Source organism: Pipra filicauda, unplaced genomic scaffold (genome assembly GCF_003945595.2).
Source record: "Pipra filicauda isolate LSUMZ 115617 unplaced genomic scaffold, ASM394559v2 scaffold300_size901280_pilon, whole genome shotgun sequence".
Taxonomy (NCBI): Eukaryota; Metazoa; Chordata; class Aves; order Passeriformes; family Pipridae; genus Pipra; species Pipra filicauda.
This window is the reverse complement of record NW_024104422.1, coordinates 378569-399135: the sequence shown is the minus strand read 5'-3', so window position 1 is coordinate 399135 and position 20567 is coordinate 378569. Positions and strand designations below refer to the sequence as shown.

The window sequence follows — 20567 nt, the reverse complement described above, 5'->3', positions numbered from 1 at the left end:
ATAAGCTTTGGTTTACTTGTAAGACCATTTGCCCACCAGGCTGGGAAGCTAAAGCAGAAAGCAAAGATTGGCATTTTGCCCCTTAAAGGCAGCCTGGGTACAACAAGCTGAATACATGCTCTTACATGATCACTGCTGGGAAAACATTCTACAGCTACTCAGCAGTGAACTCAGCTGTGTCCAGCTTCTAGGTATCCAGTCCTGGAAGTGCAGTTCACAAACCCAAAGCGGATGCTCCAGAGCGCAGTATGCAGAAAGCTTACGTCCTGAGAATGGAATTCGAAAGGAACAGAGGAGCGCGGGAATGTTTTGCAAGTTTCATCTATTATTTACCCTTCAAAATATTTTCTAGGATTTGGGTTCCATGTTATCCCTTTATGTTTCTAGCATGACTCATTCACACTTTTCTTCTAAAATACGACCCCCAGAGGGTACAGCGATGGATGATGTCAGTGGTGCTGTGTTTAGGTTACTTTCCTGAGAAGTGTCTTCTCATCAAGAAGGGATCCAAATATGCATCTCAAAGCCAGACATTTCCCTTCCCTTTCCCTGCCCATCCCGGCCTTTTGGTGATAAATTACCAAGTTTGCTGTGCCTAGTGCTAAATGCAGTGCTGTCAGGGTGAGGGAGATGGGCTCTCTGAGCACGTGGGCGCCACCAGACCCATGAAAATTAAACACACGGAGTAAGCCCAGCCATAAAAGCCACACATTTGTATATATGCAGTTGCAGGGTGTTATATATAATATAACGTTACCAATGAAAACGTCAACATTTAGACATTCCTGAAATCATGCATTTCACATAAGTAATAAATTAGTTAGGTGACTAACTGCCTTTTGAGATTTTTGACCCAAAGATGTGATGTGCTGCTACATTTGAGGGATATGTGAAGGAGTGAGTTCATGTCTTCTACAGTTTAGTCTAATAAAATTTTAACTAAATCATCTTTTCCTCGATCAAGAAATAGGAGACAGGTGCTCTAGTTTCTAATTATGCCATGGTTTCAGACCTGCTGCTATTATGTTGAGTTTCTACATTTGCAGTAAAGTTGGGTACTACTTTTCCCTCAGAGGAAACTTATTTTTAACTTTAAAATATCCAAGATAATTAGTGTTTCATTGGGGTATTTTGTTTTGTTTTGTAGGTTGGATTTTTTAAAGCTACTTTTGTAGAGCTTGAATAATTATATTCAGGAAAAGTTAACAGAGCAGAGAGTAGAAATGCAGTAATTGATACTGAAAGAATTTAAAGGAAGAAGCATGAGCAAAAAGCCTGGAGGATGATTTGTATGGCTCCAATCATCTTTCAGTTCTTGATGTCTGCTCACCTGCAGTACAAGGAAAATGTTCTGGAGGGGTTGATTTTTAGAGAAGTAAAATCAGACTGTGTATTTAAAAAAAAAAAAAAAAGAAGAAAGGAACTAAGAGGTTTTGTTTTGTTTTTGGTTGTTTTGTTTCCAGTGGTATGGAAATATAACTGGGAAACCAAGAAAGTAACTTTCTGGAGTAATCTTTCCAAAGAAAGAGCCCCATGAACAATTATGACAAAAGTCGAAGACAGTGCAATGGCAACATTCCCCCACTGATGATACCATAAGGTGAAATGGTTACCTTTGTTCCATTCTTGGCCATGTGGCTCTGGAAAAGTGGGAAGCAGCTTATGCTGGCATTGAAGACAGTAGTCTGCTTTCTGTTACAAAAGGGAGAAAAAGAGACAAATAGCAGTATTCACTTTCTCATTCCTGAATAGAAAGTTCAACAATAAAATGAGGAGTTTGATGCTGGAATGGTTATGTTTGGGATTCTCTTCCTCCCAAATTAATAAAAAAGATGAGCTGTAGTTCAGAAAGGCAACAACATTTGAGAACTCTGATTTTCCATTACTTAATGTAACAATGAAGTGCTGCTTTTGGCTTTGCCAAAACTTTGATGGAAAAAAACCCAAACAACTGAAGCTGCCTGTTTAGACTTACTCAATGTAAAAGTCTGCTGCAGCTACAAGTAACACCTCATTCAGGGTTTAAAGATGTGCAATAAAGGAAATGCTGCTTTTAACCCATTGCAATTAAGTGTATGCAGATAAGAAAAGGCCTGGGAGAGAAAGGACCGCGATCCTCAGCAAAATTAAGCTGCTGCTTATGATTGCTGGGTTTGACAACAGGAAGAGGCAGAAGTAGCTTCTCTCTGAAGTCGTCCAAGCCGTTCCCTGGTTCTTTCTCTGCCTTTTGCAAGGGCAGCCATATAAGGCAGCCAAAAGGGAGGGACTCTGCCTTCCTTAGGGTGGGACTTGATAAGCTGGGGGCAGGGCCAGGCAACTCCTTCTCCCTGCACCTATCCAGGGAATCTGCTGTATGGAGCTGAGGCAGCAGCCAAGAGAAGGAATAGGACACGCAACAGGCGAAAGTAGGTGCTATTTGACAGCTGGTTTCTGTGCTGTGTGTCTGTGGGATCCCTTGTTTTGATGAGCCAGCAAAGGTGTATCAGGTAGCTTTGTTTGCCACTGCTGGGTAGCCAGCCTTTGCTACAAGCACTTGTCTGGGCAGCCTCAGCATCCTAAAGTGATGAACGTACTTCTCATTGGTACTTCTTATGTACCTGTTGTAGGTTGACTTGGATGAAGGGTTTTGTGTTTTAATTTTAATGTTTGGTTCCTCCATCTTTTGTTTAAGAAAACTGATGAGGGAACGGATGTATTTCTCTATCTGCTGTAGGACTGTTGTAGAAATGTGAACTGATATTTGCCTTTCCATGACCAGTGTTAAGAAATGAGCACAGTGTAACAAATCATGTTAGAATGCATAGATGTAAATATTTTGTGGAGTAACTTGGAGGGCTCTGTTCAGATGATAGTTCATGCAATACACATGAAGATCTTTAAGCAACAACCAAAAATAAGCTTCGTTTAAAAAGAGGGAATGAAGGCTGAAATTCTCTCTCCAAAATACCCTATTTTGCTGAAGCTAAAGTAACTCAAAATGTGGATATGAGTGTCTTCTGACGGAGGAGCAGTCTGCTGCAACACCTTAATGTGTGGGATTTATATTGCAGATAACACAGTACATTATAATGTGACATTACAGACGTAATTTTGACATTAACATTATCAATGCATTGAAGTTAAAGTCACCTCTCATGATACTTTTAATATTCTCAGCTTTTCATAATGTTTTCATATTTTCATTTTAGCTAGGTATTTCAAATGAGGAAACTTTTCATGGTGGTATGTAAGAAATAAGACAGTACAAAAGACAGCTGCTCTCAATCTCACAAAGTTATTAATTAATTAATTAAAATACTAAATTAAATTTAAATACTCTGCTGAGTATTAGCAGCAATTTAAGTCTGCCATATGAAACATATGTTGATCTAGAAAAACCTTATTGTGTATTCTGTTTTTTCTAAGTACTTGTTTAAGAGTAGCTGCAAACACGAAATGGCTTGAGGAAAACTGAGAATCGGTTCAGGAGTCCTTGATCTTTTTCTTTCTAGCAATAATAACCTACTGATATCAGTTATCATTAATGACATCATCCTTTTTACACTTGAGAAAAAATGTTCCAGAGTACCATGGACTGCAAGATCAGATCCCATTAGGTGACTGAAATAATTTATTCAAGTCCTAAAGACTTAAGACCTCTTGAAGTGTAGGTGTTGAAATTCAAACCTCAATTGGGTGTGTTTGGGGCAACAGCAAGTTTATGAATTCCAGGAAATTTTCACAGTTCCATCTCTAATCAGGACACTTTAAGAACTACTCGCTTAAAATGGTCTCACAGGATCAGGTCTCAAGACAGCTCTGCTGCTCTACGAGTGTTGCATTATTTAAATAGTTTTAATGTTCTTTCTTAATGTAACATTGAACCTTAATTTTCTTTCTTCCTTCCTCCAGAAGTCTCGACGCTTTCCTTTCCCAGACACTCTTGTTACATCTGGTGTCTAGCACGTGTCATTGTCTGATACATTTTTCTGATTGAATTTCAGAGGCTGTGAGTGACAGCAGGTGACAGGCTGACAGCTCACACTTGTGTCACAGCGAAGCTCTGTGATAACAGCACAAAGTCATCGGCTGCTGGAGAACACACTGGACAGGGAGGACATACAATACCTTCTTCATGATTTTAAATATTGATCAGAGTTAGTAATACCTGTGCATTGTTACAGGATGTCCTGTGATAGTGGAGAAACTGTTGGGTACCCCATGGATAACCGCTGCAGAGAGGAACAAGGCTCCACTTTTCAGCTGAGCAACGTGAATGGAAATAGGAAATCTGCAGCATTGCTGGAAGCCAGGGGGAACTTAAGCAGCATGCAGTATTCTTCTGTGGCGCTGGATCCAGAAACCTCCATGAATAACGGATCCAGGATTCCCCAGAACCCCGAGGAAGGCACAAAGGCTGCAGCCTTGGTGGAAGGCGAGGCCGGCAGGGCCGTGGAGTGTTTCCGTGGCCGCTATTTAACTAAAACCAGCACTCAGGGAGACGTCTACAACTTCCTGGAGAGGCCCAGTGGATGGAAGTGTTTTATCTATCATTTTGCTGTGTAAGTACCTGCGTTTTCACATGATCTTTGGTGTGAGAAAAATCTGAAACGGGCCACTTAATCAGCCAGAAATCAGAGTACTTGAGGTCCTGGGCTGAAAACCTGTGGCGTGAGTAATCCCACTGAAAGTGATGGAAAAGCCGGTTTCTCAAAGGATCAGCCACTGTATCCGTTAACATTTCCAGAAGAGGGCTTTTTGGTCTTCAAATGGTATTTGTTTTCAAATCTGTAGACTGTATATTTGGTATTTCTGAGGGTTAAGTCCTGTATGCTCATGGCAGTGTCTGTTGCTGATTTAGCTGCTTTACGTTGTTGTCGCTTCAGACACTGCAATTTTTATCATGAGATGAGGAAGGTTCAGCTGTGATCAGGTGCATCGTGCTTTCCTGAGTTTGTTTTGCTCCTGCTAAAATACCAAAACAAGTAATTTGTTAGACAAACATGTAACCATAACATTACTAATTTGAACTGAGTTACAGTAAAGAACATGTAATGAGTACAAATTTAGCAAAATGTTTTTAATTATACCGTGTGTGTAGTAAAAGCAAGGAGAAAATTAAGACTTCCATTTACCCTTGTAAAACAGTGGTTAACATATTAATTTAACAGTAACAGCTGTAACTGTTTTCTTTGAGTTGCTTATGGTATCTGTCAAGTTTAGCAAGACCTCAATTACTGTTTTGAATGCTGCTTAACAGAATGATAATTTGTCATCTTAGCTGTAGGAAGGGTCCAATTGTGCTCTCACTGAGGCCAGAGGAAGTTTTACTGGCTGGAGTGAATGCAAACTGAGCCAAAAGGCCTTGCTTTTATTATAAAATTAGTATATGTCCTAAAGAGATGCAGAGTGTTGAAATTATTCTGTTTGTCTCAGATGAACTTTTCTATGGCCTGACTTAATTTTGGAAAAAACATCAGTTACTGCAGTCAGGAAGTGCCCAAAGAAATATATGGTAATTACAAGGATGAATCCTAATGCTTCTATTTGGCATAAAATAGATAGTCTTATCAATACTTGCTTCCTTTCACCCCCTCAACATCATACAGGGATTTTTTTTAAAAGGAGTTTTTGATTCATTAAATTTCACCAAGTAAAAGGATAGGGCCTCTTTTAAGGACTATGCTTAAAGTATATAATAATTCTTAAGGATTAAACAGATGTAATTTGTGTAGATTTTAATATGTGAGTAGTCATGATTTAAGCCTATTTGAGATTAGGATTTACTAATCTTGCTAAAATGCATTTGTTTCACCATCTATGTTCCTTTTATCTCTGACTTAAAGGTTGACCTTTAATATGCACTTTATATTCTGCAATGGGCATTAAAAAAAACCAAAATATAAAATTCTATACACCCTCTCCACACTAGAAAATTGGAGAAAATATTGGGTTTTTTTTAAGCAAGAATTACTAACTTAAATGAAAGAATATGTAATTTGACTGCTTTTAAAAGTTTGGGCTTTGTTGTTTTTTTTTTGAGTTGCTTGAAAGGAAACATTTGAGACATAGTTTTTGGCAAGAATTTTGTCTGAAAGATATTTGTCCTAATAATTATCCCAATAACTACATGGTGTGCTCATCTATATAACAAGTTTCTGTTTTGGAAAGAACATGCTTTACAATATTAAATATTATTAAAGTGAAACATAGTTAAAGAAATAAATTACTAGTCTAAAATACAATAAATTTTATAATGAGAACAACCTGTGACTAATTTTTAAAAGGTTTCCCATGTTATACGTGTGCGTTTGGGGTAACTTATATACAGTTGATCTGATGATTATGATTATTTTCTTAACAAATCCAAACTTTCAAGCTGGTATTTGTGTAGCCTGGAGGAGCTGGATGTGCACTGTCCCTTCACTGTTGTTTTGGCCTTCATATGCCACAAAGACCTCATAACTTATCTACAAACTTGTGGGAACCTTCTGTCCAAGAGGCACTGGAGTCTGGTCTGATCTGGAGCCAGTTCTGCTAGAAAGAGGATAACTTTCCAAAACCTGGTGAAGCAAGTGCTCCAGGAGGTGACCTTCTCTCATTTTGAAATTACGAAGATAATCTCATCTCCTGTAACATTTGCAATGTGTCTGATACTTGAAGTTTCTTTTAAGGGAATAAACTCATGGTTCTTAAGGAATGTTACAGCACATGCTAGAAAAGAGAATTACCACTGAGTAATTAAACCTAGAATTTGTGTTGTTTTAGTGCAGTTATTCTAAGGTGAAATTATGGTTGCAAAACAAAATGTTTGCAGGGGTGAATGGGTTTGCTTGAGAATTTCCCCTCCCAATCCTGAAAACCTTCTCACTCAGGTACTTTTCAGCTTCACTGGACTGCTTCAGTCCTACAATACCCCAGAACAGAGCAGAGGATCTCAATGAGAAGTTAGTAAGAAGTGAGGGCTTGAGAAGCAGCTGTCACATGCAATGACAATACATTGATCATAACCAACCAATCCTCGTGGCTATGTAAGAGCCTTCAGGTATTGGAGATCACATGTATTAAAGTTCAGCTATTTGCCATATGGCTCTTTTTTCTGGTCCAGAAAAAGAAGCATGTGCCTGGCTCGGATTTGATTTCTAAACTCAGCTATGTACTTGCTTAAAAATCACATCCAAATGTCCAATTTTATCTCTTAAATGAAAAATACAATACATACGATAATGAAGGTTCTTGGCAAATATACACATTTAAATAATTTGGTTGCAAATGGAGTCTTATTTGTGTGATGAATTTGTTTCTGAAACATTTATACATTTAATTACTGCTGGAATGGCTCCATTGTAGGCTAGAATATTGTGTTTATTTGGCTAAATACATGTGAACTGAGTAGTGAGGGGTGAAGTCAGACAGTTTTCATGATAAGAAGACTCTTGCCCCTTATTTAGACACCAGGCAGCAGTGATCATAAACCAAAACCAGAAACAACTGTAGGTCCTCAAAGTGCTAGAATGGCAGTGCAACATTTCCCACCAGAGTTCCAAGTCTTTGTGGGTCACCTTGGCCATAGACAAAGGGTGGGCGAGAGAGTCCAGCTCCTCCATGTGGTGAAACATGGACAGAGAAGAACCTGGGACCGAGACAGAGAAGTCTAGACTGGTTTTTTATAGAAGCTGAGACTGGTGCCAGTGATGCTGAAGCTGGAGGAAAAGCAATACAAGAGCAGTCTAGCTCAAGGACAAAGAGAATCTGATTTAAGCAGGAAGGATGAAGGAAAAAGGACTAGCAGGTTTTGGAGATCAGAAGGCTGGATATAGGCTGAAAGAGTTGGAACTGTGGGACAGCTGAAAATGGTCAAGAACCTCAGAGACTCACTGGGGGGAAGAAGGGGCAGGAGACGACAGCTGGAAGCTAGGGAAAAGAGGGAGCGTGGAATTCATGATGGGACAAGGAACCTTTCACCCATAGGCAACTGGTTTGAATCTTGTCCAAGTCAATAATGAAGAAGTGGTAATGACAGTGGGGAGATACAAAAGGAGCTGTTGGTCTCAGTCCAGTTCCTAGCAAATGGATGTCAGCATCACTGCTAGAGTTAGCACAGCTGGAAGGGTTCCTGGCAGGCCCTAGAGAAACCACAGGCTGGTTGAAAAGGGAGGCAAGTCGAAGTCAAGAGGGAGGCCCATGGGAGGGACCCTTAGATTGCATTCTCAGGCCTGCCATCTTCTTGCTGTATAACCCTGTGGAAGTTTAAGGGAGAACTTGCAGCTGTTCCAGGTTACCTCATGCTGGTTTGGCCACCTCTTAAATGAGTGTTAGACCTTGCACTCATTTAAAAGTTAGACAAGCCTTTATATCCCATGATTTCCTATGGGATGAGGTGAGCTGATCTAGCAGCTCATTGCTAACAAGCCACCTCTAGTTCTGCTCCCCTCATCCACCTTCACCATTCAGCTTGCTCCTGCCACCTCTGGTTGTCCTTGGTTATACTTGGAGAGCCAGTTCAACTTACTACACCAGCAGGAACACAGGCCAATATGGGAAAAAGTGGATGGTCTTCTGTCAGGTTAGTAATACACGTTCAGCACCTTGAAGAACTGTCTACTATTGTTCTTTTAGTTCTCCTAGTGGGTCATAATCACCTGTTGAATTTCATATAAAATCATACCTAGTAATTGCAAAGTAACATTGCAAATCATCTGGCAAGTGCTGCAGACCACCTGGTTTGACTGAGAAACATTTCCTAAATGCGGAATTTGCCTAGCAACAAAGTCTGCTCTCCAGGCTGCCTCATGATTTACGGGGAAACAACTCCTCCAAATGGTGACTCAGAGGGAGTAATGGCTATTGCTCTGAATCATTCCTAGGGGGTGCTGCCTGTCTCTCTGTCGACTGTGTGGCAAAGACAGGGAGTATGTCTTCCCTAGAGTATGGTTTGACAAGAGCTGACATAATAGTTTACCAATATTAAAAGAGCCAGGTTCCCTCTCTCACCTTCTCTTCTGGACACACATTTCTTCTGCAGAACATGTGCTGCTTCTGGCCCTCACTGTAGCCCTCCTAAGCTTAGTCACATCTCGCTGTAAGGGGAGAAATGGAACTCAGCAAGAAAGTGAGTAGCTTTTGATATCTTAAGGAGTTGTGGCATGTCAGCAAGTGGTCTGATGGTGCTGCAACCAGTACTAACCAGTTGACCAAGGCTGGAATGGAATGAGAGGAAGTTCTAACCAGTTGGCCAAGACTGCAAAAACTTCTGTCTCTTTTTTATTATTTTTTTTTTGCCACCAGAGGACTGTGGTATTCCCTCTGTTTTATATGAAAACATGCTCTAAGCTTATTTTGTTACCCTTTTCCTCCTTCAGACTGACTCCCATGGCTTCTTCAAAGAGAACATGCACACACATGTACATGTTCCTGGCACCGTGTTTGAAAAGAACTCAACTAAGGAATTACTGTTGAATAATTCAGAGTGCACAATCCTTACAAAAATGTGAAGAACATCAATAATGTCACTGACTTAAAACTTTGGGAGGAAAGTACAAAAGATCAAAAACATGTTTATAAAATGGGGGCTGGCCAGCTAAGGGTTTTTTCCTTTATAAAAGTTTCTGTGTACCAGAGCCTGTGTCACCATGAGTAATGCAAAAAAAAAAAAAAAAAAAAAGAGAATTCAGATTATTTGGACAAATTAGAAATAACAAGTTTTTTTCATATTATTGTTTCTCTTCAAACTTTGCTCTCTCAGGTTTTTTTACCTCCTCCAACTTCATGTAAGAAATGCTGTAGTCTTGTTCTGTAAATGCAATTGAAGGACTTAAGAGCCACCATTCTGGCTGATATTCTATTTTTGTTTGGCATGCAACTGCTGCTGATGTAAAGAACATTAAAAGGCAAGAAATGTAAGGATCTGGTCCTTCCTTTTAATGACTGTGGGGCACTTGCCTGCATATATTTTGATTCTTTAAGTGTGGCAGCTCTCATTTAGTGAACTAAATATATATAACAAGTAAGTCAGCATAGTGTTCTCCAGCTCCTGTTTTTATCTGTAAATGGAGCCTATAACCCATTATTTGTAACTGTTTATCTCAAAAGGGACTGTCAAATTCCCATTTCTGCCCTTTCCACAATTATCTCTAGAATGCAGGCAGATATTTTGCTTTTTCCAATGATGTGATTGTAATACGACCAACACAAGCAACAACTAAAGTTCAGAGTAATTATAAGCATATGGCTGCTTTTGAGATTCTGGCTCTGACCTTGATGTCGCAGCTTAGTTCTGAACATGGTGTGCTTTCATAAGATAGGGCCTTTAATTCTTCTTCTTATTATTATTGTTATTATTGGGCTCAGGGTGCTCCTTGCCAGCATAACAGTTACTTATTTGGGCATTTTATGCAGAAATTGAACTGACAAGGTTTTCAGTTTAGAACTACAGGAGCTGCTTTTCATCTGTGAAAAAGCTACCGAGAGGTCCTAAGCAGATGCCTCATCTATGATGATAAACTTCAGGCACCAAAAGATGAGCAGTATTAAAGGAATAAACTCAAGAACTGTTTATTTTAGTAAAGTGGACTGTTCTTACTGCTTGGAGTTGCATGTTAACTGGATGATATGGTAGAATGGCTTAAGTTGCTAATGGAGGTGCACTAATATTAAAGAGAATTGTCTTTAGGATTCTCTAAAGTTTCAGGATTTGGCTGTTCTAAAAATACTTGGGGACAGTTATTAATTCTTAACCTCTCTTCCTAAGGAAATGAGGTTTCTTCAACCACACTATCTAAACATGTCTGTCTGAAAGGGCCTTACCAAAAACTTTTGAGCCAGTTGGCAAGTTTCAGCTAATATTGACAGAGGATGAGACAAGTCAGAGATACCACATTTCTTCACGTTTGGTTAAAATAGACATTTATATAGAGGAGAGATAAATTATTAACCCCAAAGATGAAAACACTTCACTTTGAGCTTAATTAGATTGTTTGGCACTAAAGAGTCTTTTCAGGAGGGAGATGTTAGAAAAGTTCCTAAGGAAGAACTTTGATCTGAGTGTACTTTGCATTGGGCACAGAGTAACCTAACCACAGGGCACAAAGCCACAGCATACGTAAGGTTTATTTCCAGTTTTTGAAGTTATTGATGACTTTTTCCATCATTTTTGTAAGAAATTCTATCCATCTTATTCTAAAAGCTCAGTTTGGTAATAATCTGAGCAATGAATATGCATTAATGTCTGTCCCCACAGGCTAATGCTGTTTCTATAGTGAAATCATTTGTTTCTGTAGTGAAAACAAATACTATAGTCTGACATTGATATGGTGCTATTGATGGAATTTGGTTATGCTTTTGCGGGAGAAAACTCTGTTCTTGCAGAAACCATCAAAATAAGATATTCCATGGTGTTAACATTACAATTGCTCATTAACTTGTGGACTCCACATGGTACCAAATTCAAGAAGAAAAGTGTTTCAGGTGTCTTCATGATAATTGAGCTGGCATTAACTTAGTGAATATATTTGCAGAGCATCATTATATGCATTTGTTCTTTCCCTTTTTTGATACTGAGCTTAAGAAACATTAATTAATATGACTACTACAAAGAGGTTGGCGTTGCTTTGTAAATGGTGGTAGTAACTTCCTGTCCCTGTGGAGATGTGTCACAGATCACATGCCTAAACCTGCTGACTCTTTTGTCTTCCAGTCAAGGTTGGTGATAACTGTATCAGAATCATGAACACTGATGTCATGATGATGAAATGCTTCTGTCACTGTTTAAAGAAGCGATTATATGTCTTCTAGAAAGTCTTAGATACAGAATCAAAATGGAAGTTCTATTCCCGTGACCAGGGAGGGAGAGGACATCCAGGCATTCTGGTAACAAAACATGGGACGTAAGAGCAAACAAGAGAAACACAGAAGGACAGATGTTAGTGGAAGGTAGAGGCACTCAGGGGAATCAGGGAGCTTAAATCCTAGGAAAGGCAGGGCACTGACTAAAAGGTTTCTGTGCTCCTGGTGTAATGGATGCACGAATGCAATTTGTCAGTTCTGGACTACTGCCAGCTAAACTGATTGAAAAATCAAAATCCAAATCATAGTGCTCTTTAAGGAACAGCAAATAAGTTAGGCTGTTAAACATTTTGAAAATGTGAAGTTGCCATTACTAACAGGGACTGTGGATGTTTTACAAGTAACATAACAACTTCGGTCAGTTGATTCAGAAAGGTGGTTTGAAGCAGGAGACCTTTTTGTGTGATGTGTGGCTCATGCTGTGATTTGAACAGCATTGGGATTAACTGTTGATTCAAACCAGTTTGTGATGATTTATATATACACAGGTGAATGTGTTTGTAAATTAAATTTTAAATTCTCTAGTGTTGTAGAAATACTGGCTGGTTACTTCTGCTAGGAGCCAGCTGGGTAACTCCATGTTGCAAGCAATGGGGGCTACTGGGCATTTCTGGATGCAACCTAGAATGAGCTGAAGAAAAAACCAAAACCAGACACCCTCGGTATATCTCTGTGAAAGGTGGGATTTTCCTTTGGTTGAGGGCTTCAAATCTCTGAAAATATTTTATTCTGAGGCAAAAAAAGTAAGTTAGATATGTCCAAACTCTCTGCCAGGCAAGCTCCCTGTTAGTAGAGTCCAAAGCTAGGCAAGTTTCCAGTAAAACCTGTCTGGTCTCCTTCTCCAGTTCTGCTGAAACCAACACATTCCCAGACTACTTTCTAATTTTAACATATTTGTATTTTCAGCAAAAAAATTGCTCCTTTACCAAAATTTCCAACCAACTCTAATTTGTGTATGATCACATATGTATAAGCACAAGACTTTTCAACAAAACATCAAGCCCCAGGAGCCTGGAAATAGATTTATGAGAAAACTGAGGGACATCAAAAATTGCCCACAAGGGCACACGGACAACCTTCTCTTTATGACTTAGTCAGAATCTCCTTTGGATAATAAAAATATGTAAGGACTTGGAATGAGGTTTTACTTGGACTAGCAGGAATGTTTTCTAGAAGGACATGGCTATTCAACATAAAACAGTATAGTCCCATTTAGAAGAAAGTGTAGTGCTTCCTGCACTCAGGAATGAGAATATCTTGCACTTTTATAGTAGGAAAAATGGAAATGCTCTCCTTAATTTTCCTGCCACAAAATGACCAGTTAACATAAAAAGCTGGAGCCTCTCAAAGAACTTTCTGTTGGCTGAATTCATTTATTCTCCTTAACAACAGGCTGACTTACAGCTATTGGTCTCCTCTGGACAACTCTGTAGTCTATCATCAAGAAAAAAGTTGAAGCTGCAATGGGTGTAGTTGCATAGATTTACTTGGACATATTGGCTTCAATTCAATCTTTTTCTCTTGTAATTTAAGTCCAGCTGAAGCAATGGGATTTTTTTCTGTCCTAGTGTATTAGTAGACCAGAATATTTTGGCTTCACATCATAGCACCGTAGAATGGTTTGGGTTGGAAGGGACCTTAAAGATCGTTCCAACCCCCTGCCATGGGCAGGGACACCTTCCACTAGACCAGGTTGCTCAAATCTTCTGGATCAGACAGCAGATAGATAATTTGTTTTATCCTAAGAAATTTGAAAGATAGGGTTTTCTACAAACCATTTGCAATTATCTGGCTGAAGAGCTTTCATATGGTAAAGTGAGTCACAGTTGCTCAGTTTCAAGGAAGGAATAGCAGCTAAAAGATGTGTCTGGTTGTGTTAAAATCACCAGCAACCTATGATCAAGGCATCTGAATACTACAGAGCATAGGTTTTAATAGCTTTTTGATAATTTTGGTTGATTTTTCTCTCATTATAGAACTCATATTTTTCTTTTTTTTTCTCTAAACACAAGTGAGCAGAGTCAATGAAGTTTGGTAAGCCCAGGCAGCCACAAAGCTACTATTTTGTACTTGATTACCACAGAGTATCTCTCTGCCTGTGAATTTAAGTTTGCCCCCTCCTCACCCATCTTTTTTTTGTTGTCCAAGAGGTAATTCCCACAAGAATCTCATATATCAACACTTGAAGTACACTTATCTGCAGAAGACAAACACAAAAACCTACATGCACAGTCTTTGCTAGAAATGGCATTATTTGCTGCAAAACTTACCCCCCCCCCCAAATAAACTTAAAAAGAGGAATTATGAATTATGAAGTTCGCCTTTAAGAACTTTCATTAGGTTTGTCTTCCATGGAAAATGAGATTGTTATAGCATGACCTTGAAAAGGTTCACCCCTGATAAAGTACTTGACATCATTTTGCTCTCAGTGTTGATAGTTAACCTACTAGTTCCCAGTGTAGGCTTCAGTAAAGAGTGCTTGTGGTCCTTAAATCTCTTAAACATAATTTGTTCCTGGCTACCATAACAACAGAAACATGTTTGCTGTTGCACTAGCTACTCTCCAAAAGGAAGCAAAGTTTAGGAAGACCAGGACACAGAGAAACACTCATTTGTAACCTCTAACCCTGGTTGATCAACAGTCCAATGCAAAAGAACTGCCCACCCGAGGTTGTTAACACATGAAACAGCCTTAAGGATGATGGTCTAAAAACATTGATGAAAAAGCAGTTGTATTTTTGTGTTTACATGAGGCTTGAAGAACTTAGGAGAAATCAAGTAATATTAAAATCTAGTTTACCTTAACAAGATGTTTCTCGGGAAAGCCTGACACTTCATGTTCAGTAAGCGTGAACTGTGTTACATGAGAATCTGAAACCAAATGGGAGATTCTCAGATAATCCTCTTACCTCTGATAAGTAATTTTTTTTTTTTTTTTTAAATAGAACATGAGGAAGAGTCTGCAAATAGGTGTTTGGTAATAAGTTTCTGTCTTCAGCAAAGTAAAAAAAAAATGAAGAAAAAGAAATTCAGGAGTTTTGAGAGGAAATACTTCTCTATTTTTAGCAGCTATATGGTAGAAAAGGAAAACAGTATTTGCTGAAGTAACGGCTCAAACTGTGGCTTAACATCCTTAAGAATCACAGACTGAAGAGGACAAAATACTGGAAAGTAACACCTCTGTTTTTTTAGGATAAGAAAGAGTAGACTAACTCTACTAGTTGGTAATTATTTATGTCTCTGCCTTATCAGCTTCTTCCCTTTAGGAACTGAACAGCTGCCAACAGGAGAAACTGTTCCCTGTTGGTGTAAATAACTACTTGCAAGCAAGTAAACAATCACAACCTGTTTTCACGCCCTTGCAGCACAGAGAACTGCCCTTTGCAGGAGAGAGTGTGGATAATGGGGAAAACGGGAAAGCCAGACTGGCAGCTGGTGGGGAAGGGGAAATTGCCACATGACAAGGACGAGCTTTAAATACTTTCACCCCAAGCCAACAATACCAAACACACCCCCATCCGCTTGTCCTACCTGTAGGTATCCCAGAAATCTGATCAGAATTATTTAGGGAGACCCAGGATCTGTTTGTCACTTGTTGGCAAGTTAACACTGGTAGACTTGGCTGTTGCATTTAGGAGGGACAGCTTGTTTCTCAAACCAAAACTGAAGTGAGACCTTGAGACAAACTGAGTGCTATTGATCCTTGTGGGTCCCTTCCAACTCAGCATATTCTGTGATTTAGTGGTGAGTCTAAAGGTTTGCATGTTGTGCCATGTACTGAGCTATTGTTCTGCTCTTTACAGGGAATTTGGCCCTCACCCAAGGTTTTTTCCTCAGTATGTTTAAAAAGGTCACTGGTTAGAGCTATGTTTAGCATTCCAGAGGCTGTTAGGAGCAATCCACAAGGAGGTTTTCTGATTGCCTGAGAGGCAAGAGAGCCATAGCTTGTTGGATTCTGCAGATCAGTTGGCAATTAATTAAACTGTTTATCTTTGAGGTTAGACTTGTCAAAACTAACCTGCATTCTGGTGCGTGGCTCAGTGACAGAGTCTGTAGCCTTGAAAAAGATATGAAGGCAGTGTGATTTAAAGATATCAGAGGGAGAAAGAAATGATCTTCCACTCCAGTAGGGAGGCAGGTGCTAAAGGGTTGTTTGTTTCTGTGGCAATGGATTTACTTGGGGTACAGGGAGGACTTAACCTTTGTTTCCGCTACTTGTCTCCAGCACTTCTGTCATAACACAGATACCACTTACTCACCCAGCTCAACCCCGTGGCTTCTTTCCAACAGCCTGTGCTGAGCACTGAGAGTATAAACTGCTCTAAGTGCACACAAGGGGCATTGCCAGCAGTGGCTAAAACCTGTCTATGGGGCTGCTGTGTGAACCAGGGGTCCAGAATGGCACCTCAAGGGTCTCAGCCGTGGCCCTGTTCTGCCTCCCCCTCCAGGACACAAATATCCAGTGAGAGAGGGGAGAGCGGTCCCAGCTTCTTCACACTGAGGTTGTGTCCACCCATGAACTGCTACCTGTGTTAAGGGATCATATACCATAAGATAACTGCTTGAAACAGTACCATTTGGGGATTTGTGTATTTTTTTGTATCTACCTTAAAATGCTGCTGTTACTTTTGCCATCTCATTTCTGTCTGACTCTGGCCGATAATACCAGAAACTATCCCTTATCTATTTCAAGTTCAGTTTCTCAATACTTCATGTGGGAGATGGGAAGATCTGCTTTCATGTTAGTTGTGAGGAGTAGTAATTAGATTCTTGCCATTCCCTCTCACTTCTGTCCTCATGGAGATCACAGACTGCAACAGGCCCCAGACTGCACAGCAAGATTATTAGTGCAGGTCTAGGTCTTCTGTTTGGGGTTCCATGGACAAAAGGAAGACTAGGTATGTTTCAAATGTAAAGCATCACTAGTGGGGGAGATTTCCAGCATTTGGGGGAGCTGTTATCAAAAAAAGAGCCCTTGGTATTGGGAAGGCCTTAGTTGAAAGCACTTCTTGCACTGTCTTCTAGGACTCAAAAAGGATGGTAAAGTTCTTTTGGAGGAAGCCAACAGAAAATTATCATGTTTAAGTGCATGCCTGCACAGTAGAACTGAGGGTGTTGGTTTGTCTGTTTGTAGCATTGAAGAGACAGCTTTTTACTGCAGTTACATGCAGTAGGAAAAAAAATGTGTTTCTGTATTTTGGATCTTCTGTGTAATGGGTAATGCTGTATATGCCAGCTAAACAAATATTTTTTTTCATGTTATTCATGGAAAGAATAAAATACAGAAAATCTTGTTCAACATCCAACCAGATTGCACAGCTATTGAACTGCAGGTTTGCTGAACTGCTCCCTGGGCACATGTTGCTCCAAGACATGGCAGCATTCATGCACTCGCTTTATTCTAGCTAGATCAAATACTGGGGGACTGGGACAGAATGAGATCAGAGCCCACAGGGCCTTGTCTGAGTAATTATTAGCAGTTTTAGTGTCTATTAACACAATTTTTCTCTCCACAGAATTTGCCTAGCTGGAAAAGGAATATGGTGTTCTCATCACATAAAAGTGAAAAATCACCGAGATTGTTTTAGAATTTACAACTGAGGGCATTTAATGGCTGTATCTTTCAGCCAAGATAGACTCAAAAAGAGAGCTTTTTTCTTTAATAAAACACATTTTCCTCTGCTGACAGACTACATGCAGGAATGCTGCCACTGCAGTTCTCTGCTGAGCTGTGCAACAGATCAGTATCTGCAGCATATGTCTCTATTTCCATACAAATTATTGCAGTCTTCTTTTCTAAACCTATAGTTTTTATGCCAGAGCTTTTCTGTGATTACAGATTACTGGGACAACATCTTCACTATCAGTTCATGGCTTACTGGTTGACTAGGTGAACTGCCTTTGAACTGAGCTTGTTTTCTTTATGTTCTCATGGGGAGTCTTTTTACATTGTTTATTTGTTTGTTTATTATGTGGTTTGGTTTGATTTGGTTTGGTTCTTCTGTTGTTGTTGCTGTTTTTGATTAATCTGTGATTAATCTGTGATAGACTTTGACTTTGTCCCCACTGCAACTTACTCTGTTCATGTGATCTGCCTTTGTTATTTGTTGGGAAGGAGTGACACTCGCTGGCCAGAAGATATAGTGCTGTAAAATAAGTGAATTTAAAGGGTCTTTGGATGGTTTTAATGTGTGTTTTGGAAATGGAAAAGGAGAGAGTGTCTTAATACATAAAAATAGGAGAGAAGCAACAATTAGCGAGAAGTTACAAGACCTGCAGGCTGTATTAGCAGCATTTTCACGGTTCTGGGTCCCTTAGCAAAAAAGTGGCACCAGTTGTCCTCCCTTACACATCCTTATGCACCTACATCTTGGCACTTTGCGACATTTTTTTCTCAAATTTTTTGTAAACCTCTTTTTTTTTTTTTTCTTTTTGATGTTTACAAATTTTGTTACTTTTCCTGAGGCCTAATAGGAAATGTCATTATTGAAGATGTAGTGATAGTATCTTCAGGGTGTGTAGGGATATCCAGTTCTTCTCTTTGCTTATCTTAGAGTGGAAAAGGTGTAAAGTGCACTGTCATTCTCAGTATCTTGATAGACAATATTTAGAATGGGAATAACCCTTGGATTTTTATTTATTACTAGTGAGGGCAGTAAAAGAAGACAAAGGTATTTTGAAAGGAGGTAGCTGAAATGGCAGGGATCTGGAAGAAATGAAAGGGCTGTACTCGGAGGGAGTTACCATACCTTTGTACATGCATTTTGCCTAGAAATAAGATCTGCAGTAATGGCAGGAATAGAACAACAATTTCATAAAAAAAGATGAGAAGCAACAGACTGACTAGTTTCAAGAAGTGCTTGGTCCATTTTTGCTTGAGTTGTTTGATATGCTGATTTTAGGGACCAGACAGGTTTCTGTGTTCTTTTGACTATTGACTGAAGCGTGGTCTGAACTGAAAGAGAACCAAGTTCTGTGTGCTTTTAGCACTGCCCTGATGTGTGGATAAGTCTGTTCACCATTTTGTGTCATTCTCCATTTACCCATCACTGGGATTGCTAATTGGAAGTAAAAGATGTTTGGATAAAGAGCTGATGGAGCACAGCATCCAACAGACTGGGGTACCCAGTGCCTGCAAGGGCTTCTGTGTACTAATGTACTGATCTCATTAAATGTATAAAGAAAAAGAGACTCTTATGACCCTGCTTTACCTTACTTTTATATCTGCATTTACTTTACATGGAAAACAGTCCTACTGTGTTAAGGAAAAGCTAAAGTTTTGCATATTCCCATGCCTAGACTATTCTGGTGTTGGATGCTGGCAACACCCTTATTCTGTAAACTCCTTACCAACTTGCTCTTTTTCATTTGACAAAGACTGGCTTGTGTTTCAGTGTCTCTCCTGAAGACTTTGCTCTGTTTTTCATTTTTTAAAGTATCACTCTCTAGTAATGCTGGACTTCTGCCCCCTCTGCTGCCTGGCTTATCTTTGGTCAGTGTAGCAGCTCATTGAGGCAAAGTTAGGGTTTTTGTGATAGATCTCTGTGCCCCCTATAACATACCACCACTTTCAAACAGATAAACATTTGGAATGGAAGTAAACCTCGTGAATAATATGCTTGACAACTTGTGTACGTTGACATGAACAAAGCAGCAGGACTGGGTGATGGGCAGTGTAACTAGTAAATCTTGAGAACAGGGCTGAGATCTACCCCGTGCTAAAAGAACTTGACTAAGTTGTATTACCTGGATCTCTTTCCTCATTCAGCCTTATTTTTTCTAAAGACATTTCAGCCCTGGATATTTGCCATTAATGAAGAAATCATTAAGATGTATCAATAAAGTATGAGTACTTTGACTAATTCTTCAGTAACTACACAGTAATTGTACTGTAACAGTAAATAATTGATAGAGAACTTTTTAAAGTGCAAATAGGTGTCAGAAACCTATGAAGGTAGAGAACACTTAAGAAATTGAACTGTGTGATGGAGAGAAATGGAGAAAGTAGCTAAAGGTGGAGGGGAAGAAAACTCAGGTGAGATGATCATGTTTTCTAGTGAATGTACAAAGCTTCTGCTGGGTGCTTTATCATTCCTGAACAGCATCTGATGCAAGAGAAGTAATAGCTGTCATCCAGGTGACACCCCTGTCCCAGTTCTGGCAGTGGACAAGAGCCCAGCATGCTCAGCCTTACAGGTAGATATTGACTGAGGCAAGGTGGGCTTCCTGAGGGAGCTGAGCCCAAGCTGATGGGGAGAGGGGATGGCTGCCTTGCAGGGTCAACCATTGCTTCCTTTTGCTTGGAGGGACCTCAGCCGTGGTGAGACATTATGGCAGTGGCTAACTCTCCAGAGCATCCAAAACCATCATCTTGTATGGGGATGGGTTGTCTGGGATGGGCTGCAGGGCTGCTGCAGCTCGGAACAGACCGGCTTGTTTGTGCTTTGTAGTTCACCCCACCCTGCTCCTCCTCCTCTGTGTCCCCTTTCTCCTCTCCAACTCTCACCCATCTGACTGTAGCTGCCAGAAACCCCTACTGAGCAGGAAGGGACACGGAAATTCTTGTGGCAGTCTCCCACCACTGCTGGAGTTCTTCGAACAGCCTGGAAGTGCCTTCACTGAGATTACTGGTGACACCAGGAGCCCGTTATGCTTTCATGGCTTGGTCCACACCCTGAGAGGGGGGACATGCCTGGTTTTCCCCAAATTGAGGTTGTGGAGTGGAAGTTGCCCCACTGTGGAAG

The 20567-nt window shown here is 40.0% G+C and overlaps 1 protein-coding gene across 1 annotated transcript in view; it reads left to right on the top strand.

Annotated features, from left to right (window-relative positions):
- The first annotated feature begins 4135 nt into the window (after positions 1-4135).
- Positions 4136-20567, top strand: part of LOC113985260 (potassium voltage-gated channel subfamily KQT member 1-like) — a 278155-nt gene continuing 261723 nt past the window's right edge. The window contains exon 1 of the mRNA XM_039383283.1: positions 4136-4541. Coding sequence (XP_039239217.1) covers positions 4165-4541 — 377 coding nt within the window. The 5' untranslated portion in view covers positions 4136-4164. The remainder of the gene's footprint in view (positions 4542-20567) is intronic.